Below are 23,367 nucleotides of genomic sequence, written 5' to 3' on the forward strand. Positions count from 1 at the left end.
TTAAGCTAATTTAAATTTATGATCATTCAACAAATGAAATTAGGAAAATGTGGCTCAACTGAAAAAGACAAAATGCTAGACATGCAAGAGAAAGAAAAGTGTTTAATCTTTAAAATTCTATGAATTTCAAAACTCTCTTTTAAATTTATTAATGTCATTTATTTTTAGAAGTAAAAACTGAAAAGCATTTTGGGAATTAGAACAAAAGGGTCTTTTTGTGCATAATAAAGAGTCATTTAAAATTTTAAATGAAATTAAATGAGAAATAACAAAACACCTTTAAGAAATCAATGATTAATATTACAAAATTAATTAAGAAAGTCATTACAAAATTATTGATATGCTTATATATTACTTATTAACTGTATAAAATTAATGGTTCTACAACCATCCATGCATGCATGTTCCAATTATAGCATATAGATTTGTACCTTTGTCATGATTTAATAACATTATAGCTCACAAGCTTATTATTTTATTCATGATGTTTTCATATTATTATAACCATGATTTAACTATATATTAGCTTAATACCATACTCATATTGCAGTATAATCAATACTATGAATTTTACAATATTATAATTTTTTAATTAAACTTTATGATAGGCTTATCTCACATTTCTAAGATTAAATCACTGTAACTTTTAAGCTTAGTCATATCTATAATTTTTATATAATCTTATGTCAAAATATAATAAGGTATTAATAACATTACTTTATCAAAGTCAACAGAGAATAACCAGGGCCGAAGGCTACTTAGATGTAAAGGGAAGGGCCGAAGGCTAATGGTAAAGCCTCCATCGTGTTCACTTATTTCACACAATTCAGAAAGTTTGAAACCCTAACCTAATTCTAGGACTCGAGATTCACCTCCCTCCTAAAAGAGTAATGATTTGTGATCTTTGAGATTGATTTACTGTAATAATTTCTTTTTAATAATAATATTCCTATAACTCTATTACAACTCATTTTGATATAATCACATCACTTCAAAATAAAAATAATTGCAAATTTACAAAACTACCCTCCATTTACTAATAGAGTTGTAAAAAAATTTTCTTTTCGTTTTTCATTGTGAGATATGTCCATGCTTATTCTCTATTGTTTGGAGTATTTGTCTTACTCTTAATTTCATTCATTTTATACTTTCACATAGAAGTCTAAGGCCCCGTTTGGAAGTCCAACTGAACTGAAATCAACTTAATTCAATTTAATTTTAAGTTGAATCTAACATCCAAACACACAATTCTTAAATCACTAAACTCATCTCAACTCAAAACCTCTTTACATATGAGACTCACAATATTTTTCAACTCAACACCTTTTTACCCGCAATATTCCCAACATTTTTCAGTTTTTTATAAATACATATAAACTCATCTTAACATCCAAACACATCTAAACTCATCTTAAGTGAACTATACAAAACTCATTATATCATCTCAACTCACTATTATTCATAAAGAACTAAACTCATCTAAATATCCAAATGGGATCTTATGTGTCTAGTCCAAATTCAACATCCGGCAAAGTCGCAATTGGAGTTGTAGTAGGAATCTTGGATTTTGACTCCAAGTATGTGGCCGGGTGCCCACCCCTAAAGATAAAAATGGTTGACATGGCCTAATATATGAGCAAAGGAAGTGGAAATTTAACTTGGCAAAGCCAGTCATGATTCTCACCTGGACAGACGCAGTTTACAGTTATGGGTGTAAAAGTTCAATATTTCTCCAAGTGACATTCCACAAAGCTCAACGCGATTATGGAAAGTAATCTATATGGAACTAGCAAATATTGTGATCATCTTTAGCACATTTGTGTATCCACCAGTGTGATCAGTTTCACTCATGTTATCATTTTCAAGCCAAACAAATTAATCTCTAAACTACACTGACAGAACAACTGATCATCGGCATAACTGAAAACAGGAAAGCTTATTATTGTTCAATTGAAACAACGACTCTCCAGTCCAAAAGTATTACGTACTAATAAAAGAACCGCCAACAACTTGGTTCATCAGAAAATATGAGCTTGCTATCAGCCCTACATCCGCCCTCATATTGCCATAAGATCACCATAGTTCCGCATCAGGAAAATTGATCCTGCAAAAAGCCCAACAGCACGCAGCAATTTCTGCAGAGATGAAGAATAAGGGAAAACGATTCTTCATTATTAAACAGTATCTTATAAAGTAGATAGCCAATGTGTTCAACATATGCGCATAAAATGATACTTTGCTAAACAAAACAAGTATTACAGGCATTTTTAATTTGCAGGGAAATGGCAGTGGGATTAATTCCCAAATTCAGGGCATGCAAATCGTGAAACTCCTGCCCATTCACGAATGGAAGGAAAACCATTTCCACAAAGGGGTAATGATATACCATTACCATTCCTATTGGGGGGGGAAAATCAGCATACTGCCGATGAATAATAGGTAACCCCACCCCAGGCAGAATTAGTAAGCCGTGCGATGGGCAACCATCCTCACTCCCTTTTAGGGCAGAGTGCCATGTCATCTCAGAAGTGCACTTTGAATAAACACCGGACTTGGGGGATGTTTTCAACAAAAATGAAGATTTGAGTCTACCTCTTGTTTTTGGGCTAGATGTAACATCTATCATACATATATATAATGGAAAATTGGATCCAATTGTCAACTTCTCCTGTCAAAAAGACTACAGATTCGACCTATGGCATGTGGTTTCAATTTTCCTGACTTAAATAAAGCAGGTTTTACATTAAGAAGGTAGCTCAGCGTGTTCTATTCAATATGGGTAGGAGAAAAAGGGAAACCCACATTCTTTCTTCCCCTTTCTGCACTACAGGAAAAAAAATACTAGAAAGGATGAACCACAGGGAATAATTTTTTTTTTTTATAAGTACAGGGAATGAAAATCTCCCGATCCATGAAAATACACACACATAACACCATCACAACCATTTGTTGGGGTTCTTTTTTTTTTTTTTTTGGTCCACTACTACAAAATCCCACAACATTGACTATTCATTCGCCCTCATCATCATCACTCCAGCCTCTTCACTTAATCTCTCTTCTTTCCCTATAAATTGATTTCATCACGTTTTCAGCTCCCCACCCCCCCCCCCAAAAAAAAAAAAAAAAAAAACACAAACACCATTGGCAAACCAAATCAACAGATTTCTTTCAATGCACATCTCCCCATTCTGGTTATAAAATAAAAAATAAAAAATTTGCATCCATCCCCCATTTCTTAGATCAAACAGTCCAGTCCATGTCTAACTATGGCGTCGGCAGGTATTAGGTGGCAAATTTCTGCTCCCATCAATACTATTCTATATTATTTTATTTTGTAGTGGTAAAATCCCATCTAAACATCATTATGTAAAAGGCCCCTCTAGCTCCCCGACTCTTCAGTTTCCACCAGTTCTCCCAAGTCCAACACTAGTTTTCTCCCATGTAGGCACATGAGCATGCCTCTAGAATGAGTAACTTTTAGAACTATTAGTTTCCAGAGAAGTTTCCCGTAACAAATTTCCAACATTTGAGCAAATTATCTACTCTAAACTCACTAAAATTTCTCAAAGATCCCTGCGTCCATCCTCCCTGCCATAGTGTTTAAGAAGCATTACTATTACTTGTCAGTTGCATCACTTATCCCCGCTTCTGCATGCACTTCATCTCATAAACATGAAACCGAACTTCATTATGCTTCGTTGAAGGCCTGGAACAAACCTAGGTTCTTAAGAAAGCAAAGTTTTCACCACATCACTGGACAATGTGCAGGAATGCGGAACCAACTGAAGATTGAATGAGTGAACTAGTTGAAACATCTAACTAAAAAGATCTAAGGTTTTATGGAAATGATGGCAACCTTGTAAAAGATAATAATTTGTTAGGTCAACAAAGGTCAAGCTGCCACAAACTACAACACACACCACACAGCCGACCTACAATCCTTATAATGTCATATTTTATTGCTTCTTCATTATGTCATAATTACTTCCATTGTCAAAATGCCACTCTTAAAAGATAATCCTAAATTTTCAACAAGTCATTGAGACTTGTCCTGGGCATGAACTCAAACTATTAGACAACTCACTAGCTAGTCTGTCCTCTCACTTCTTTGTGTTACTCCATAAACACAGATCACTGTGACAAAGGATGAAAATAAGGAAAATAGCCAAGTCTACAGAGAAATAAAAAGAATACAACCAGAAATTCATAGTCAAACGGCTCTTGAAAGATAAAAACTCCAGCATTGCTCTACATTGCTATGATAAGGAAATATGTGACCAAACAGTCCGTAGACTCTGTTTATTTTAACAGGGAAGAATTCCAGAAATAGTTTTACAAAAAAAGGGCATCAAGTTTGGCTTGAAGAAGGGAGTACTATTCAATTAGCTTTTGAGGAAAACGTTTAGCGTCTAAAGTCTTTTTTTTTTTATAAGTCATATTAACTTATATTCAAGAAGAATTTCCACTAAAACTAATTGAACGTAAGACCCAAACAAAAAACTATAGAATGGATGTATAAAATCAAAGTAAACTAATTGCTTTCACTTTCTTGAACCAGGCCTGGTAAAACAACTCTTTACAGCACAAAATTTTGAATTTGTTGGTTGCTGTCACCTAACTTCGGAGAGAAACATAAAAAAAATAATAGGAAAATAATAGCACAAATCTTTTACAAAAAAAAAAAAAGAGCTTACATCAACATCAAGAGAAAAACTTAAAAAATGGCATGCCAATCATCAGAAATATAATACTATTTCACTCTGGTTCATGATTACTAAAAGAATCCAAGATACCAAAAACATATAATACATCAAGTCGGAAGAGGAGTAGAAATTTCGGAGAGAAGTACCGAGTTGAGGGCCCACTTCTCCTCATCATAGTACTGAGAATGCACGAAAGCTTTCAGCTTCTCAACCGAAACTACAGAGTCCGCCATCGAGTTTAGGTTAGGGTTTTTGCGTTCTGAGTTTTAGACGAGAGAGAGAGAGAGAGAGAGAGAGAGAGAGCGCGAGGGTTTATGCCTTTACAACGCGAGATGAAAAGAGCGAGAGGGATTTCTCTTTTCTGCTTGCTTCCTTTGTTTTGTAAAAACATCTCATCTCATCTCATCTCCTTTTATCATTATAATTTTTTTAATTTTTAATATAAAATAAAATAAACAAGTTAACTTTTTTAAATTTTAAAATAAAAATAATATTAAAAAATATATTTTAATAATATTTTATTTAATTTTTTAACTTTAATCTCATTTCATCTCATTTCATCTTTAAAAACAAACAAAGCCTTATGACGTTGGAAATGTGAAATTAAGGAACTGTACGCCAAAATATACGTATTCTAAACGGTACTTTGGGAACTATTTGTATATTTTTTTCTTTGGGAAAAATACAATAATGGTGTGTACTGTTTAGGAGTGAATTATTTTCCAAACTGGTTTAAAGAGAAATATAAATTAAAAAATAAATAAATTTTAAAAATGTTAGAAAATACGGAAAATCGAAATATAAAACTAATATAACTAAAATCAGCAAAATCAAATGAATAACGAAGAATACTTATAATTTTTCTTTTTATAAAAAAAACTAAAAGATAAATAGAATACTTGATAACCTAAATTTATAAAAAGATGAAAATAAGGTTAAATTTTAAAAAAAAAAATCATTAAATAAAACCTAAATAACTACAAACAAAATAAAAACTTAATAACCTAAAACTAAAAAGAAATAGACTAAATTCAGAAAAATACAAATTCAAAAGATTGCGAAAAATAGAGTAAGAAAACAAAAAAGTAGAAAATACTTCAATAAAATAATTTAAAATAAATACTTTCTCAAGGCTGATACTGTGTGTTTTTAGTTTTTTATCTTTTACTTTCCGTATCTTATACTTCTTAGTTTTAATTTTGGAAGCTTTTTTTTTTTAATTTTATATTATTAGGTACTTATTTTATTTGACTGCACAACTTTATTCTAAATAAAGAGTATAAGATTATATGTGTATCATCGCTTATTGAAGTTTTCAGTTTATTTAATTTTTAATTATTTCTCATAACTGCAAGTAATTTTTTTTTCAATTTTGGTGGAATTGTTTAAGTTTAGGATGTTAGTTTTTTGTTTATTTTCTATTTAAAAAAATAATTATTACATCAGCATTTTCATTCCAGCAGTTAAATTAAAAAAAAATAAAAATAAAAACTGGATGGACAAAAAAATCTTTGTCAAACCTTAGGGTTAGTTTAAAACTATTTTATTTCATTTTGTATAATTATATAAATTTTTTAAATTTTTACCCAAAATGTAATAAAATAATTTAATTTTTTTTAAATATTAAAATAAAATTATATTATAATAATATTTTATTTAACTTTTAATAAAACATTTCATTTTATATAGGTTGCCAAAGTTTAGTGAAAAACACTTAGATTTTTTCCAAACACAAATCTAAGAAAAATAATAGTCTCCTTCCAAAGTAATGATGAGTGTGGGGCAGAGCAATATCAGTACCCATTCACGCACTGCCACGTGGACATTGCAACCCCAAAGCCAATCCATGACTTTCTTTGTCTATCATTCATTCATTCAGAGAGTAAACCCAGACCCCATCACCCATCACTCATCACCACCAGCTTTGAAGTTCCACACGAAGGAAGAAAGTGGAAGCCATGACAATATGTAGCAGCAGCAGCAGCAGGGCAGTCCCAGCTATTAACAATTGTACAAAGAGAAAGAACGCAAGAACACACAACTCTGCTGCTTTTACACCCCTTTTCATTCGATCCATGGCTGCCCAGAAACCTCTGCCATCTGCTACCAAAACTGTTAGCTCTAGAAAGGTCAGTGCTTCCCCCCCAAGTTTACAATTTTCTGCTTGGCTAAGCATGTTTGAAAGAGACATCTTTCATGGGTCCCGAATTTGCAGCTATCTTCCTGAAAATTGACAGAAGTGCATAGCTCTCCATATGTTAATGATGGATATATAGTTGTTCAATTGTTACCAATTTTATAGATTATGTTGTCAAATGACTACTCCTTATCAGATTTTATATGATAATGGAGAATTCAGCTGTTTTCTCTCTTGGAGAGCAGGGCCCTCGGAGCAGCTCCTTAACGACTTCATCGCCGATAAAGCTACTGACAAGAGTGGAGCAGCTGAAACTACTAACTAAAGCAGAGAAAGCTGGCCTGCTATCGGCAGCAGAAAAGTTGGGGCTCTCTTTGTCGACTATAGAGAAACTGGGACTTCTCTCCAAGGCAGAGGAAATAGGAGTCCTTTCTGCAGCAACAGATCCGGGAACCCCGGGGGCTTTGTTGAGCCTCAGCTTAGTTCTGCTGCTTTCAGGTCCCTCGTGTGTTTACCTTGTCCCCGAGGACTATCCCTGGCAGATAGCATTGCAAGTTGTGGTTGCTTTACTCTCAATACTTGGTGGATCTGCGGCTCTTGCCACATCAAATTTTGTATCCAACTTGCAGAAATCAAACTGAATATGGCAGTTCCAACCATGTGTCAATGCCCTTTATGGCTTTCAATCAAACTCTTTCCATTTAGCAGCATTGATTTACCTCCATAGTGACTCCATATCCAAGGTCCTGCCGCAACTTGTCGGAAAAATAATGTTATCAATTTAACTTTTGAATTTCCGGACATATTTTCTGAGCTGAAAGGGAAGAGGGTAAGGGAAGGAGCAGCGTCTTAGCAATGCTAAGAAAAGCCATATATCATAACAAGAAATGCTATGTATCAACTACTATTCACTCTCACATTCCATAAATATAACTTTTTCATAGGATATAGGGATATTTTTGAAAATATTTTTCATAGAATGTGAGATGGTGAATAGTAACTGATGAGAAAAATTTTTCTATCATGACATCTCTGCAATTTGATGACTTTACATTCCTTTTTGAAACCACAAAATAGCATCAACTTAGGCAGCTGGAATAGTTCCACCACGCATTAGCCGAAGAGTAAAACAAGAAGACAGTCAAAGCTACCGCAAACGTAACTTCAATAAAAATCCCAATTTTATTGTACCCAAAATTTTTACATCAACTTGAGCAGCTTGAAATCAGCCGCCGATGCAAAGTTTTCTGCATGTGAAGGGTCGGATACAGAGATTTAAAGTTACAAAACAAACATGCTTTATGATAGGATACATAACCACACCGAAATGCCTTTTTCATGTCAAGTAAGCTTTTATGGAATAGTGGAAGAAAGAAAAATCATAATATAATGCTTTCATTAACATTTGGGATTGGGAAATTGAAAACCTGAATATCTAGAGCTATAGAACCCCTCATTGTAACTGTCAAAAAATCATCTATCAACCACTTTCTTCAATGTTCAAGTAGCAGCATTACGGTTCACGCCACCTTGACGCCCACCCCTTCCACTGCCATTCTGATTAGCCCGCTGATGACCCTCTCCATTGCGACCAATTGAACCCCTCGGTCGGCCTGAAAACTCACCCTGGTTTCTGAATTCATTCCTGCCATAACCTCGGCCACCACCAAAATTCACACGGTTCTTGAAACTGTCACTCCGAAATCCACCTCGTCCCGAAGAATACCTCCCTCTCCCACTGCTTGCAACTGTAAAAAATAACAGTGTCCTCAGTTTCCGTGAAATATTTATGCATGTCCTTGTACCGTCAAACAAGTTGGCTTGAAGCTGCACAAGAACAATAAAACTAGGAACTTACCTCGGGTGGTAGTTCTCTTTTCCTCAACAACAGCCTGACGATCCCCAATTGTGATAGGTGAAGCCTGCATTTTATTTTTCAAAAGATCTATGTCAAATATGCAAATTGATTTAAACACCAGAAAAATAGCATGCAATGGTACACCATCAGCATAAGTGGAAATACCAGCACCAAAATTACCCACTTCCTCTTAAGCCCTCAAAATTTATATAAATTTTACAAAAATAAAAACAGCGTTCAGGTGCTTTCTTGACAATGAGTCAGTGATGAAAGTGAGTATCCACATATGTTTCACAAGACGCAACGTCATCAGCCCATTCCTAAACAAGACAGGAACTCAAGATTAAGAATCCACCATTTTTTATTGAATGTTACATGTGCACCGTGAGGGTTAGAACTCCCAGCACCATCTTCACCGTGTTCTTTTAAGAGAATGGAGAGTTGCAGCTCATTGAAATCTCCACCAACTTAGTAAAAGGAAACATATTTTCATTTTCCCTAGTAAATGGAAAACAAAAAGGTAAAACAGGCAAAAAATGTCTTAAGCTTTACGCTAGCTAGGACTTATAATAACTAGTTGAGTGGAGTTTCTGGGATTATGGGTTATCAGTTGTGTTAATGATTTTCAGTGGGATTCAAAACAACAAAAAATGCTTTTAGGACGCTTTTTATGTTTCAGCCAAAACATAAAAAATTAGCAATTATTTTAGCACATCCTTTCTATTGAAAATATTAATGTCGAAGAAACCTACCCAAAGAGTCAATGTTTTATGGGTGTGGGTGAGTCTTTACAACAACTTCGATTAAATTTCTTCTTTTTTGCAAGTAACAAAAATTTCATTAACAGGCACCTTCCAAATGCACAAGATATATAAGAGAGATGCCTATTTTAGAGAGAGAAAAAGATACAAGATAGTCTATAGAAGCTGTCCAAAGGAGGGTATTGAAAAAGAAAGCCCTGAGCTCCATCATTGTCCATTCATGGTCCTCAACTTTATTAATCATATGAATAGGCAAGAGCCCAAGTACATGGGACATGTACAAGAGCATTGCCTATGCATGATGCTCAAGTGATGCAAGAAATTCATAAATGTTCAAGCCATTAAAATCAAGTACAATCGACCAACAGAACAAAGTGTTAAAAAAGAGTTCTAAGCGCATCCATTGACCGCTCACTATCTTCAAAGCTTTTCTCATTCCCCTCTCTCCAAAGACACAATCATAGGCAAATCAGTCTTGTATACATCCAATGTACTTGGCTATTTTTTTTTTCTTTTTGATAAGTAATCAATAATATTATAAATAGAGATAGGCAAAAACCCAAGTACACAAGATGGATACAGGAGATAAAACCTATCTAGGTCAATGAAAGGGAAGCTAAAAAGTCATGTACATTCAGGTCATTAAAATCTATAGCAATGGCCCATAACATTAAAGTACGGAAAAGTAAAGCTCTAAGTTCCCCTGGCGACCGCTCCTTGTTTTCAAAAGTCCAATCATTGCGCTCTTGCCAAATACACCACATGATACAGATCGGGATCATTTTCCACACCTCCTTAATTTGTTGAACTCCTCTCGGAAGTGTCCAACTGGCCAACAGATCAACCACAGTTTCTAGCATCACGAAGGGTAACTCTACTTGACTGAAAACTTCCACCCACAAGGCTCTCGTTATCTCGCAATGTAACAATAGATGTTCCACTGTCTCACCTGATCTCTTACACAAGCAACACCAGTCTAGTATAACTAACCGTCGCTTCATCAGGTTGTCAGTGGTCAGAATCTTCTCCCATGCTATTGTCCATGTAAAGAAAACCGCTTTTGAAGGCGCCTTATTTCTCCAAAGTCTCTTCCATGGGAACTGAATGGTTGTGGTGTGGAAAAGGGACTTATAGAAGGATCTAACTGAGAAGATGCCCTTACCCGTCGGGTTCCACCATAAGCTGTCAGCTTGCTGTCTATTCGGCTTCATAGAATATATGAGGCTGAAAAAGGCTTCAAAAATGTCTACTTCCCAATCTTGTGCCACTCTACTAAATGTCACGTTCCACTGCACATGATCCCCTGATATAATCATGAGGTCCTCAATGGATGCTTCCTGGTTGCGAACCACACAGAAAACAGCTGGAAATGCATCCTTTAGGGCCTCACTCCCACACCAAATGTCCTCCCAAAACTTAATACAGGATCCCCTCCCCAACACCATTTTAGAATGAGTAATAAAGTCCCCCCCCCCGCGCCTAATGTGTTTCCATATCCCCACTCCACTTGCCTCATTTACCTCTTGTGCACCAGCCCCCCCATAAGCTTCCATGTTTATAATCAATCACCAGTTTCCATAGAGCTCCGATTTTCAAATTATACCGCCATAACCACTTCCCAAGCAAAGCCCGATTGAATGTTCTCAAATTCTTTATGCCCAACCCACCTGACGAGATTGGTCTACACACCTTGTCCCAGCTAACTAAATGAAATTTGAATTCATCCCCTATCCTACTCCATAGGAAATCACGATACAGTTTCTCAATCCGAGCCGCTATACTGACAGGCAATTGAAACAAAGATAGAAAGTACGTAGGTAAGTTAGAAAGGGTACTCTTAATGAGAGTAACCCGGCCACCTTTCGACAAATACAATCTCTTCCATCGATATATATATATATATATATATATAATATTATTACTTATTAAAAGAAAAACAATCATAGGCAAATCGGAACCATCTTCCAATTGCTGCAATATGTGAATTGCCTTGAAGGCCTCTCCAAGAAGCTAGGTCGATCACCCTTCTTTGCATCACCCAAGTTAAACCGTTGCAAAGAATTCACTCCACAAGATCATGGCAATATCACAATGAATTATTAGATGATCAACGGACTCCCCACACTTTTTGCACAAACAACACCAATCCATGACAATGTTTCAGTATTTCCTTAAGTTGTGAGGATCTTCCCCAAGGAAGTTGTCGATACAAATAATGTTGCCTTAGGGGAGTCTATCTTCCAAACACTCTTCCATTGGACTTGCATTATGCATATTCATGGTTTGGTAGGAGTGAACGGTGAACTTCCCTTTCTTAGAGGGGTGGGTGCCAAGAAGCTCATAAAACTTCGAGAGAACACCAACTTCCCAATCTTGGGCAGCTCTAAAAAATGTCACATTCCATTAGGGAGTGCCATGGACAAATCAAAGAGGTCCAAAATTGAAGTTTCCTTCATTCTTGCTATACCATAGAATCTGGATAAGCTTCCTTGAGTGCCCTCTTCCCACACCATATGTCATGCTTGAACTTAATTTTAGACCCATCACTTACCTCAAAGCGGGTGTAGCAAAAATATGTATCCCATCCTATTCTTATGCGCTTCCGAAGCGTCACCACATGTAGCCCACTCACCTCGTTCGAGCACCATCCTCCCCATGCATTGCCATACTTTGAATCTATTATAATTCTCCACAAAGCCCCTCATTCTAGTTGGTATCTCCATAGTCATTCACCCATCAAAGTCTTGTTTAAAATCTGCAGGTTTCGAATACCCAATCCTCCTTTTGAACTAGGGGAACATAATGTGGTCCATGCAATGAGGCACCTTGGTGGGAAGCAAAAATAATGATAGGGCGTAGGTCAGCAAGTTGGAGAGGATACTTTTAATAATAAGTGATCCTGCCAACTTTGGATATACATCCTCTTCCAACTAGCCAGTTTCTACTCCATTTATTCTAGCACAACATCCCAAATTGATATCAATTTGAATGGAGCACCCAATGGGAGGCCAAAATATTCATTGGCGAGCAAGATTTCTTGCATCCCAAAATGGAAGCTATACTCTCCACATTAGGAAAATGCCCCACGGGAAATAAGAGATGAGATATATTGATAGAACGAGTGGTCCATTATTTGCCTCTAACGTTGAGAATCCAGATGGGAAACCACCCTCCGCGATACCTAGGATCACTTTCTAAAAGCTTCCATCACGAAAACAAATAATAATGGTCATAGATGATCATCTTGTCTCAAACCCCTGGAGCTTTCAAAGAAACCCCTTGGTAGTTCTCACAATTTCTATAACGACATAAAGTTCTCATACCCTTAAACCTCTTCATTTCCCTCCATACGCCATATGAGGCAAGTAGGAACCATTTTCTACACTGCTACAATTTGTGGGAAGGACCACAATTCTTCTAAGCATGATTTGTTGTGCTTCACAAGCCACATAATTTTTTGGCTGGTAGTATCTCGACCCTTAACTACTAGAGCCTTATAATATAAGGCATTTTGCCAAGAAAAAATTCCAAGCCAAACCACACTGGCTGAAAAATCATCCCCAAAGCACTAAACATCTTGTAAGGAAGTAAAGGGCGATCAACAAACTCTTACTCCTCTTACACATGCAGCACCAATCAATCATAACGTGTCTTTTTCTTGAAATATCCATGGTGAGAATCTTTCCTAGAGAGACTCTCCCAAGGGAAAAAATAAAATAAAATACAACTCTTAAAGGTTCCTTAATCCACCTAATACTCTTACAAGGAAATGGAGAACTATCACGGGGAATAAGGACCTAACTGAAAGATGAACATAGAAACATCTCTTTCTTGGAAGGAACCCAAGGAAGCAAGAAATAAATTACCAACATGGGGGATAAGAACCTTATAGAAAGATGAACATGGAACATCCCTTTCTTGAAAGGAACCCAAAGTAGTTTGTCTTCACCTCCTCGTCTTGAACTAATAGAGTATAACACATTAAAGAATGCAGTAAAGGCTTCAAAGTCCTACCTCAAAGTGTGGAATTTCTATGATAAAGCCACTAATGGGGATCAAGATATCTCCAAATGGTATGACACAGAAGCAAGGCTAAAAAAAACAGGGATCAGATTTTGAATCGGACAAGGACCAACTCATTGAACTGAACGATTCAAATTCCAATTCATGACAAGTTTGAATGGATATTTTAAGGTTAATAAAACAGAACTGATAAAAATACATTGGAACTCAATAATTTCAAATCACGTAAAAATGAGCTTAAAATATGAATTCACTAACTAGTTTCAATAAAAATATGATACGACTCCAAATAGCTTCAATAAAATGCAAGTCCTGAATCTAACTTACGATGTCTTCATTTTTTTTTTTTTGGCCTAAAATTACTCATTTACAAAGACGATTAAGTACCCATAAGTTACCAGGTCATGTAATGACAGTATTTTGGGCATTGTCATAAATTCAATACAAAGTACTCAGTTCTTCACTAGTTTTTTTTCTCTTCAACCAGGTAAAGTAAAGAATTATATTTTTTTATCCCTTCATCTTTCTACCAGTTTTACTGAATACAGATGAAAAAGTAAACATATGCTCAGCAGGATCATGGTACTGATACTATTTTGTGCATAGTCATAAAATTCATGCAAAATACTCGGTTTTCACCTAATCTTTTTCTCTTCAACCAAATAAATTAAAGAATTCTATATCTTAAAATCTGATCTTTCTACCAATTTTACAATACCCAAGGATGAAAAAGTTATACCTGTTCAGCACTCATATTTTCGAATGAGAGAAAAAAGGAAAGAAAAAAAAACCCATCACAAAAATAAATTAAAAAAATTAGTATTCAATCGGCTAGAGACCATTAGAATTGGTTCCGAATCTTTAGATTAAACTGGTTCTTTGGTCTCAATAAAAACACACTGAAATCAGTTTGGTTTCTAACCAAAAAAAGTTGAAACGGTCTGAACCAAACTTTTTTAGCCATGTATAGAAGAGTCCTTAATATGAGCAACGCTACACATCCGAAAAAGCTTCCTTAAGAGCCCTAGCCCCAAACAACACATCATGTCAGAATCTAATCCTGGCTCTGTCTCCCACTTCACGTCTAATATAATTAGAAAACTTCACAAACTTTTCTCATGGTCTTCCATTATCCAACCCTATAAGGTTTGTAGACCTCATTAGATCATCCACTCACACACCCGTATTAAAAGTATCCCAGGCTCTATTGATCTAAGCCTAGTATCTAGGCCCTCGTTTGCTAATAAGGACAGAATCCAGTTTGTCTTGCTCTGAAACATGCATTCTGGGCTTTCAAAATGATCTTCTCTATCACCCTGCACAATTTATTGACAAGACATTTAGAGATGACTTGTAAAACCCGCTCACCAAGCTATTAGGTCTGTAATACTTTCATCCCCCAACACACACACACACACACTTTTTAGGTGTGAGGGTGATGAAGGTAGCATTAAAACCTTTTTCAAGTTTAACATGGGCATTTTAACTCATGAAACACGCACATAATCGCTTCTTTATTCGTATCCCAGTATACTTGAAAGGAAGCCATAGAAAACCCACCGAGCCCTGTGCCTTTCCAATGTTCAAAACTTTTACAACTTTAAACACCTCCATCTCCCCAAACAGCCTCTCAAGACTTGAGGACTCCTCCACAATGAATTTAAAAGCTAGGCCATCTAGCATGGATCATTTTTGAAAACCAAAAATTTCTCAAAATTTTCCTACTTCCAATCCAAAAAATCTTTACACCAAACCATCTCAAACATTAAAATATCTTACCGCAACTTTCTTAACAAACAAAAATTGGAACTACCACAAGACTCAAAACTATTCACAACAAATTTTTTTTCCTTCATATTTCAATTGGCCCCACTTTAGGTAGGAAGGCCCATTGTCTAACCCTATGAACAAAGCCTTCAGCTCTTAAACACATGTTCTCGAGTTTGAAGTACCTACTACCTCCACATGATCTGTTACTCGTCAAGCCTCGCACCTCACACCATGCAAATTTTAAATTTCTTCTATTAAAGAAAAAATTTCATCTTTCCTTCTAGGTTTGTTTTCCAGTCATTCCATCAGCACAGCAACAAAGTTACAACCTCACACCTTGCAATTTGACAACCACCAGAAAAGTCCATTTGAAGTAACAAATAGTAAAATACAACTGCATGGACATGTGATAAGCTTGGTAATGGGATCTTCAAGCATAAATTGCTCACCATCATTATACAAGGACTCAAAATAGTATAAAGATTTAAAATTGGTATACTTTGTGTATAACTGTATGAGGTGTCATTGAAAAAGAGCCAAAAGTGCAAACACTTGAAATCAACACATTGAATACAACCATGCTATAAACGAAACCTTACTATAATAATTGGTGACATATGCAATAATAAATAAATGATAAATATTTCATTCAATTCGGATATCTATAAGGGATGTACCTCAAGCGCACTATGCATTGAATGGATTGTTTCAAATTCGACAAAGCCAAAAGTGAATCCCTGCTGCAGTACACAAGAAACTCATTACTAGTAAGCACTGCATCAGGACACACTCACCTGGGGGCCAAATGCAAAAAATAAAAAAACCAGACCTTGTTACTTCTAACTTGGATCCCCCCATGCTTGATAGGCCCAAACTTTTTGAACTCTTCCTCAAGTTGTGTATCTGTTGCATTGTAAGGTAAGTTCCGCACATATATGGAGTGACCTTCAGCTGTAAATAGCACATGGAAAAATAATTATAGACTTCAAAAAAGCAACACAGCATGAAAAGAATAGGATAGAAAACTCTGATGATGAAGAAAATGACCTGCCAGATCCACCACACTGGCTTCGCACTTCAAATTTAATCTCTTTATATCAAAGTTTATATTAAATAATGGATTACATTTTGATACTGAAACAAGTAGCCAATTAGATCTCAACCTACAATTTTTTGAAAGTTGATAATGATCTTATCAATTTGTGTCAACACTAATAGATACCTTCCTCAGGAACATCACTGCTTTCAGGAGCACTGTCACTATTAGGAGCTGATGCCTCAGGTGCAGGAGCAGGTTTTGCAGAACCGTGTGACTGCTGATCAGGATACGTGGGTTCCACCCTCAACTTTCTAATGGAAACATGGGCTGAATTAGGCACTGTTCCTTTCATTACCTTAACCTACATCAAACCCCACAAGTTAACATAATTCAGACACTTGGTCAACACCAACAGGTTTAAACAACTATGAACATGAACTCACAATTGACGCATAAGACTTCTTTGGGACATCCTCCTCAGCTGCAGGAGCTGAATCAACAACTGTGGAATCAACCTCTTTAAGAATTTCGTTCTGAGTAGAATGAGCTGGGGATTGAATAACCTCGTCTTCAACAACTGATCCTTCCTCATTATCTGAAGGATCACAAACTTCAGGCACATCAATAATATCTTCCTCCTCAAAAGAAGACGCAGGTTCAACGGCAGGAACCTCAGGAGCATGAGCAGGCTCTGGAAACAGATATTCAAGCAATTGCAAAATGTCAGAGTGACATAAATCTCAATATAACACTTGTAGAAGAATTATTCCAACCTGGTTCTGGTGTCAAGGCAGCTGTAGGAACATTTTCATTTATGCTGTGGACAGCGACAGAATTGGTTTGCAACAGGTCATTTTCCTCAATGTACCTAAAGACATCATTTAAAACATAGTAGCCTTTGTCTTGAGGAGCGAGAAAAAATGTTTGTGTGAATTTCCTCCTCAAATTGTCCTTTCCAGTCAAACATCCCGTAACTAAAACAATCACCCCTTTTTCATACGAGTCCTGAGCATCTGCAGTTTTTATCTCCGCTGTATAGTCATCATAGTTGAAATCCAGTATCTTGTCATTGATTGCCTGCTCCAACATAAGCAATGCAATTATTTTAACAACCTACATTACCAACCATGCTAATCTAATGATCTCAATTAAATTCAATACATTAAGGGGTTGTGTACAGAAAATAAGCACTCCTTTATTCAGCTTAGATGTGTCATTCTATTTTAAATGAATATTCGTAAAAAGAAATCTTAGTTAATTCCCTTTATTTGGTAAAAATGAGGATAGCAATAAGAATCTTGTTTACTTTTGGTAAAAAGCCGAGGGTAATATAGGAAAATGTAAGTGTTTCCAATTTAGAAAGTGTACAGAATTATTTAAATTAATATGAATAGGTAAGAACTTTAATTGAACAAGCGAAATAGAGTACACAACCTTAAAGAGATCTTTTTTTTCTGATAAGTAAAAATATTATATATATCAATAGGAGTAACCAAGTACATTGGACGTATACAAGAAAACACCTAGTCCATACTAGCTAGCCCCAAATGACCCAAAAAGCCCATGAAAATTAGAAATCTATCCAAATTACATCAAGCCCGAATTGGAATAGAACACACCTCCCCAACCCTCACCCCCCATAAGACTAATACTCCACCCGAAACTCCCTATACAAGGACGTCTTCATAATGCCCTCCCTTTCGTCTTCCTTCAACTTGAGCTACCTCCCTTAGCGTCGTAATTGGTTGCCCAAGAAAGACGCTTTAACTCCTAGCTTTTCTTAAAACTTGATTTGGTTTCAAACAAGTGGTCCGCCTCTATCGCAGTAAGTAGTGCTTTAAATTGGTCTTCACATCCTCCGTATGTAAGACCCACAATATGCTGAATTTCGTTAACCTTATGTAGAACCCAATCTGATGGTGAACCTGCTATGTTGTTTGTCGGAGGAAGAGAAACTAAGGGAACAACATTATCCCCAAGCACTGTTCCCAACTGCTCTCCCGACCCTAGGCATTCCTCCTCACAAGGCACCAACGATAAACCCGTAATTTCCTCCCTGTAGTATTCTACATTCAAATCCTGAACCTCCTCAATAGCTATATTGTTGTCGTCCATTGTTGTTGTCACCATTAGAGGTTCCTTCACCTCCGACATAGGTGTTGTCGTTCCATCGACAAGAACATTGCTTGTAGGTGCTCCAGCCCCTGACGACCCTTTCTGTGCCACTTTGTCAGACCCTACTACTCCCTCAAGAGGCAAAGAACAGGTAAGGAGAGCACTACCTTCTGTTACCCCATTTTCATCTTCTGAAAGAAGCTCATCTGCTTCTTCCAAAGTACTCAAAACCCTGGAAGGACCCCCATCTTCAACTGAAAGTGAACCCTAGAAAAAGGTACCAACCCCAATTGAAACTGGTGACTGAGGACAGTCAGACTGCAAACCGGCATCAGCCGTAAGTTTGCCCCGCCTTCAAAAAACCCTACCCCCCAAGTCCGTTTTCAACCCACCACCCAAACTCATGACCAAGTCTAACCTCTTATCTACATTAATCATAAGATCTCTCACATACTCCATAACTCCCGTCAATTGAGCTTTAACAGCCCACAAGATCCCCTCCACTTCTCCCACACTCAAACACTCGACCGATGCAGCCATTCCACCATGCACCACATGGTGCTTATCCTCCATTTCTCTCAATTTCACCCAGTAGCATTTGTCTCCTACAAGTGTCTTACCTTTTCCTTCCGTCGCGGAGCTATTCTCGACCAGACTACCCGCCGATAACCTCAACACCAAGGCGTACGAGGCACCTTTGACCGAGGAAGGCCTTCCCACTGTCTTTCCATCTACAAACTCCCCTCTGTTTGCATGCTTCAAGACAACAGCTTTGGACCCAATGACACTTCAAATGGAATTCAGAAAACCTTTCCATCCGATGCCGTTTGCGCATGTACTTCTAGTAAAGTAATTGCTAGAAGTCATGACAAATGGAGCAATTACTTCTAGTAAAGTAAAGTAATTGCTTCGGATGGAATCCAGAAAACAAAGCATTACTTTACTAGAAGTCATGACACAAAAAATATATAAATTAATTGAAAATCTGGTAGAATGCAGAGCATGATCTGCATCATGAATACATCCCTGCATAATATACACCCCAACAAACATGCATCACAAGTACATACAAAAAGGACTTACTTGCATGGATGTCACTGTTGCCATGTTACCATTAGCATCTGGCCGGCTTAGCAAACTTGTATCCTGATAAAATCTATGCACCAAGTTAGGGGATTGGTGAAGAATATGGTAGTACTGCTCCACAAAGGCATTCCCAACAACTTGGGCACTGGGAGCAAGGGTGGGACTTGCTTCCTGCATTGCCATCTGCAGATAATCTTGAACAGAAACATATCGGTAAGAAACCAAACAATAAAACCAATGAGAACATGGAAACAAATCATAAGACGAGTAAAAAAAAATAGTTGATTCAACATAAATGAAAAACAAGCATAACGATGCAACACCTGCATCCCATCAAAAAATGAAACAATGGGAACCTGGTAACAAATGCACTCTGGGAAATTCATCAAATCATCAGAACATTATAGCAAGATGTAGTACACTTAACCATGGGTTGAAACAAGAGGGGAAGAAGCCATTTCACATTTCCCTTTTGTGTAGAGTAAAAGTCTATTCTGGAAAGCGGCAACTTTAACCCTATTAACATCTAATACTCACTTTATAACTTATATGTCGAGACTCTTCAAATTTGGTGGTGGTGGTGGTGATTGTGGTACAGCAGTTTGTTCATACACATAAAATCCAGAATAATTATGATAACGATTACAATAACTCCACAACCAAAAGCATTATTAGATCTTGTTACATAAATCTGAAAAATACTTCTAGTAAAGCAAACCCAGAATATAATAAAACCCAAGTACAGAAGTATCAAGGTAGACCCAAAATCCAACTCGGCCAGTCCCAAACGAAAAGCTACAGTGGAGAACCAGAACACAACAATATAGCAATCAAGTCCCAACAAGAATACCTCGGAACTGAAAGTCACCCACGAAATCAAAACTAACAGAGTAATTTACGACATGATAATTCATAGGGAGACACGTGCAATAAAAAAAGGAAACTTTATTAAATTTCCTAAAAAAAAAAAAAGTAAGAAGGAAATGAAAAACCCAGAACAGTAAAACCGTAACAGAAATGGAGACGATTACAAAAACCAAATTGACCTGAAATACAAGATATTGAAACAGATCGGTCAAAGCCCATAGTAGAGTAGATCAAGAAGATGAAGATGTAAAAAGACCAGACAGCTGACCTGGGTGCGTATGATTTGAGCTGAGAGAGGGAGAGGGAGAGAGATCTGTTGGCTTGTAGAATAGCACAGCGGAGAGAGGCGGAGAGTGAAGCACTTCGTTTGTGAGTTTATAATAGTTTATAGAGGAATGGAATGAAATAGAAAGAAATGAAATGGAACCGACGGAAATTTCTTCCTTTTTTATGTTTTAAAAGAAATGAATGAAAAAATAAATAATCTGATTTAAAGTATATAATAAAAATAATGGAAATTACTATTTTGTATGAATATTACTATTATGTGTTCCTTTAAAATCGAAAAAAATGAATGATTTATGAGTAGAGAGAGAATGAAAAGAAAATATAGAAATGAAAATGATAGTGATGGGTGTTTTAGTATTTTAATAAAGAGAAAAGATACTTACAACCGTGAATTGCGTAACCGCCGCGTAATCGCTTTGAAAAAAATGAATAAAATATGGGACCCACATGAAAAAAATTAATTTTTTAATAGTAGACCCTACTCTTTTTCAAAGCGATTACGCGGCAGTTACGCATTTCACGGTTGTATGTAGAATTACTCTTTAATAAAATATAATGGCTATTAATAGGATTTGAATGGAATGAAAATTGAGATTATAAGAGAAATTAAGGAAATGGAGTTCCCTTGGCCTTCTTCCACTCAATCTATTTTCTCTTAATTAAACTCTCAAATAGGAAAATAAATTGAATTATTCTAAAAAAAAAAATCTATTTTTTCTATCTTACCTCCCAAACAAGCTCTAAATCTTTCTTTCATACATCAACAAATATTTTTTCATTATCTTTATTTCATTTTTACTGCTAAATTATTATTATTATTAATCTTATATAATGATTCATTTAGATATCGTTTAAATAGTGAATGTGTTTCATCTCATCACATCTTATCATTATAATTAATAATAATATTAAAAAAATAATATTCTAATAATATTTGATTCAACTTTTAACTTTTATCTAAAATCATTTCATCTCATCCCACTATCCAAACCGTACCATAGAGATTAGGGTGAAGCCTTTCTATTTGTGAAAAGCCACAAAATACCTACTTTGCGTTCACAGTTTATCTATTGAAAAGAATGATTAATAAACGGGAATTAAAGAGATTGGATGCTATGGAATTTTCATGTTTCATAGAAAATGTCAAAGTTAGGAGTTAGGCCAATGCTGGGTTTGTAGTATTTCGTTCTATAATAGCACCATTGTAGGGATAAGGTTAATTTGGGTTTAATCAACCAAATGAGAGAGAGAGAGATGTGACTGAGGTATTGTATGTATTAAATGCTCATGGGTTCTGTGTGTTTTCTAAGCCCATTTTCTTTAGAGATGTGCTATGCATTTGCTTACACCCGGCACACATTTTACATATTTTTTTTTTTTTTTTTTTACACTCAATGCATTGAGTGTGTGCCGGTGTAGGCAGATACAAAAAATTTTCCTTTGCTTTATAATCATCCAATCTGATTTTGTTAGACCCTTTCAATTATATTGTTCAATTTGACCGTTTGTCAAATTTTTTTTTTTTATTTAGTGATTTTAAGTGTGTTGAAATATTTTTTTTTATTTTTTTAAATATTTAAATATATTAAAAAATAGAAAAAAAATAAAATAAAAAATAAAAACCAAAAAGTGAAGTGCGATAGAGCGGAGAGAGTAGCCCGACTCTTTGCCATTATGTTTTATCTCATGTATCTCTTCTCTATGATAAAATAGTGAGGTTGAGTCCTATAGCATAGGTTTTATTGTACTCGATTGACCAAATTGTTCCTGCTGCTGCTGATTCAAAGTTGGACTAAAATGCCTCTCTCTTTATCATATTAGACCAAAATGACTATTGACTACTACAAATTCCAGTTTGAACTAAAAAACCCACTACAAATTGAATTGGACTAAAATACCCCTACTACAAATAACAGTTTGACTAAAATGTCATTCCTCTAAATCAAATCAAACGATCAAATACAAACCAGATCATATAAATCAAATCAACCATCCACAAATTAAGCCAACCAACAAATCAAACCAACCAAACTAGGTGCATGACAACACGAGAAATATAAACCCACAACTCACGACAGCGTCGTAAGTACGGGTACCAGATCCACAGTGTTGCCATGGGCTCTCAAACTCTCAAATTCATCCCAACTCAAAATCTCTTTACACGTGAGATCCATAATTTTTTTAAACTTAACATTTCTTTATATTCGAGACTCACAACCTTTTTTAACTTCTCATAAATATATATAAACTCATCTTAACATCCAAACACATCTAAACTCATTTTAAGTGGGTTCCACAAAACTCATTCCACCATTTTAATTCATTACTATTTATAAAGAACTCAACTCAGGTCAACATCTAAACGGAGTCTTAATGACACCATAAGTGGTATTATACAAGAAACTAGTATCTTGTCTTAGAACATAATGTAGAACTACTCCAATGAGATGTCTTGGCACTTAATCGTTTTTTAAGGGATGGGGTTGAGGGAGCAATAAAGTTAAGTTTTTCTTTTATTTCTGTCATAGTTGTTGCAATTTATCTTACTCGTTATCATATCTTGATATAGAAGCTACAATCAATGCTCATTACTAACATGGGATATTCGTTAATGCATAGATTCATTAAGTTTGACTTACTCAAAATGTTCATAGGCTGGCTGATGAAAATTTACATTTGGAATTAGAGGCAGATGTTGAGGAGGAATGCACAAAACTTGA

The 23,367-nt window shown here is 35.9% G+C and overlaps 3 protein-coding genes across 6 annotated transcripts; 1 reads left to right on the forward strand and 2 right to left on the reverse strand.

The window, feature by feature from the left end:
- Positions 1 to 1,762: 1,762 nt before the first annotated feature.
- Positions 1,763 to 5,086, reverse strand: LOC108994224 (mitochondrial import receptor subunit TOM5 homolog). The gene is made up of 2 exons (XM_018969355.2): positions 4,850 to 5,086; positions 1,763 to 2,135 (listed from the first exon to the last, which is right to left on the reverse strand). Exons 1-2 carry the CDS (start codon positions 4,934 to 4,936, stop codon positions 2,058 to 2,060), a joined length of 165 nt encoding a protein of 54 aa, XP_018824900.1. The 5' UTR covers positions 4,937 to 5,086; the 3' UTR covers positions 1,763 to 2,057.
- Positions 5,087 to 6,573: 1,487 nt separating this feature from the next.
- LOC108994202 lies at positions 6,574 to 7,562 on the forward strand. Its single transcript, XM_018969325.2, has 2 exons — positions 6,574 to 6,832; positions 7,086 to 7,562. Exons 1-2 carry the CDS (start codon positions 6,662 to 6,664, stop codon positions 7,479 to 7,481), a joined length of 567 nt encoding a protein of 188 aa, XP_018824870.1. The 5' UTR covers positions 6,574 to 6,661; the 3' UTR covers positions 7,482 to 7,562.
- Positions 7,563 to 7,999: 437 nt separating this feature from the next.
- On the reverse strand, positions 8,000 to 20,781 carry LOC108994200 (nuclear transport factor 2). 4 transcript variants are annotated; one of them, XM_018969322.2, is made up of 9 exons: positions 20,628 to 20,781; positions 19,490 to 19,686; positions 17,065 to 17,368; positions 16,735 to 16,982; positions 16,475 to 16,652; positions 16,082 to 16,203; positions 15,930 to 15,992; positions 8,699 to 8,762; positions 8,000 to 8,588 (listed from the first exon to the last, which is right to left on the reverse strand). In XM_018969322.2, exons 2-9 carry the CDS (start codon positions 19,673 to 19,675, stop codon positions 8,341 to 8,343), a joined length of 1,413 nt encoding a protein of 470 aa, XP_018824867.1. In that variant the 5' UTR covers positions 19,676 to 19,686; positions 20,628 to 20,781; the 3' UTR covers positions 8,000 to 8,340. The 4 variants fall into 4 exon arrangements, with proteins under 4 accessions (XP_018824867.1, XP_018824868.1, XP_035543298.1 ...); XM_018969323.2 differs by having other exon boundaries at positions 19,490 to 19,675; positions 20,628 to 20,780; XM_035687405.1 differs by having other exon boundaries at positions 15,930 to 15,989; positions 19,490 to 19,675; positions 20,628 to 20,767.
- Between the last annotated feature and the right edge of the window lie 2,586 nt (positions 20,782 to 23,367).

Source organism: Juglans regia, chromosome 2, assembly GCF_001411555.2.
Source record: "Juglans regia cultivar Chandler chromosome 2, Walnut 2.0, whole genome shotgun sequence".
In the NCBI taxonomy this organism is placed as follows: Eukaryota; Viridiplantae; Streptophyta; class Magnoliopsida; order Fagales; family Juglandaceae; genus Juglans; species Juglans regia.

What these genes read in the sequence shown, in the direction of transcription:
- LOC108994224 (XM_018969355.2), bottom strand. Translation starts at nt 4,936, where the DNA reads ATGGCGGACTCTGTAGTTTCGGTTGAGAAGCTGAAAGCTTTCGTGCAT. An exon ending in AGAAGTGGGCCCTCAACTCG is followed by an intron (nt 2,136 to 4,849) that starts GTACTTCTCTCC and finishes TCATCTCTGCAG; the next exon opens with AAATTGCTGCGTGCTGTTGG.
- LOC108994202 (XM_018969325.2), top strand. Translation starts at nt 6,662, where the DNA reads ATGACAATATGTAGCAGCAGCAGCAGCAGGGCAGTCCCAGCTATTAAC. An exon ending in AAACTGTTAGCTCTAGAAAG is followed by an intron (nt 6,833 to 7,085) that starts GTCAGTGCTTCC and finishes CTTGGAGAGCAG; the next exon opens with GGCCCTCGGAGCAGCTCCTT.
- LOC108994200 (XM_018969322.2), bottom strand. Translation starts at nt 19,675, where the DNA reads ATGGCAATGCAGGAAGCAAGTCCCACCCTTGCTCCCAGTGCCCAAGTT. An exon ending in AGAAGTCTTATGCGTCAATT is followed by an intron (nt 16,653 to 16,734) that starts GTGAGTTCATGT and finishes GGTTTGATGTAG; the next exon opens with GTTAAGGTAATGAAAGGAAC. An exon ending in AAAGAGAACTACCACCCGAG is followed by an intron (nt 8,589 to 8,698) that starts GTAAGTTCCTAG and finishes TATTTTTTACAG; the next exon opens with TTGCAAGCAGTGGGAGAGGG.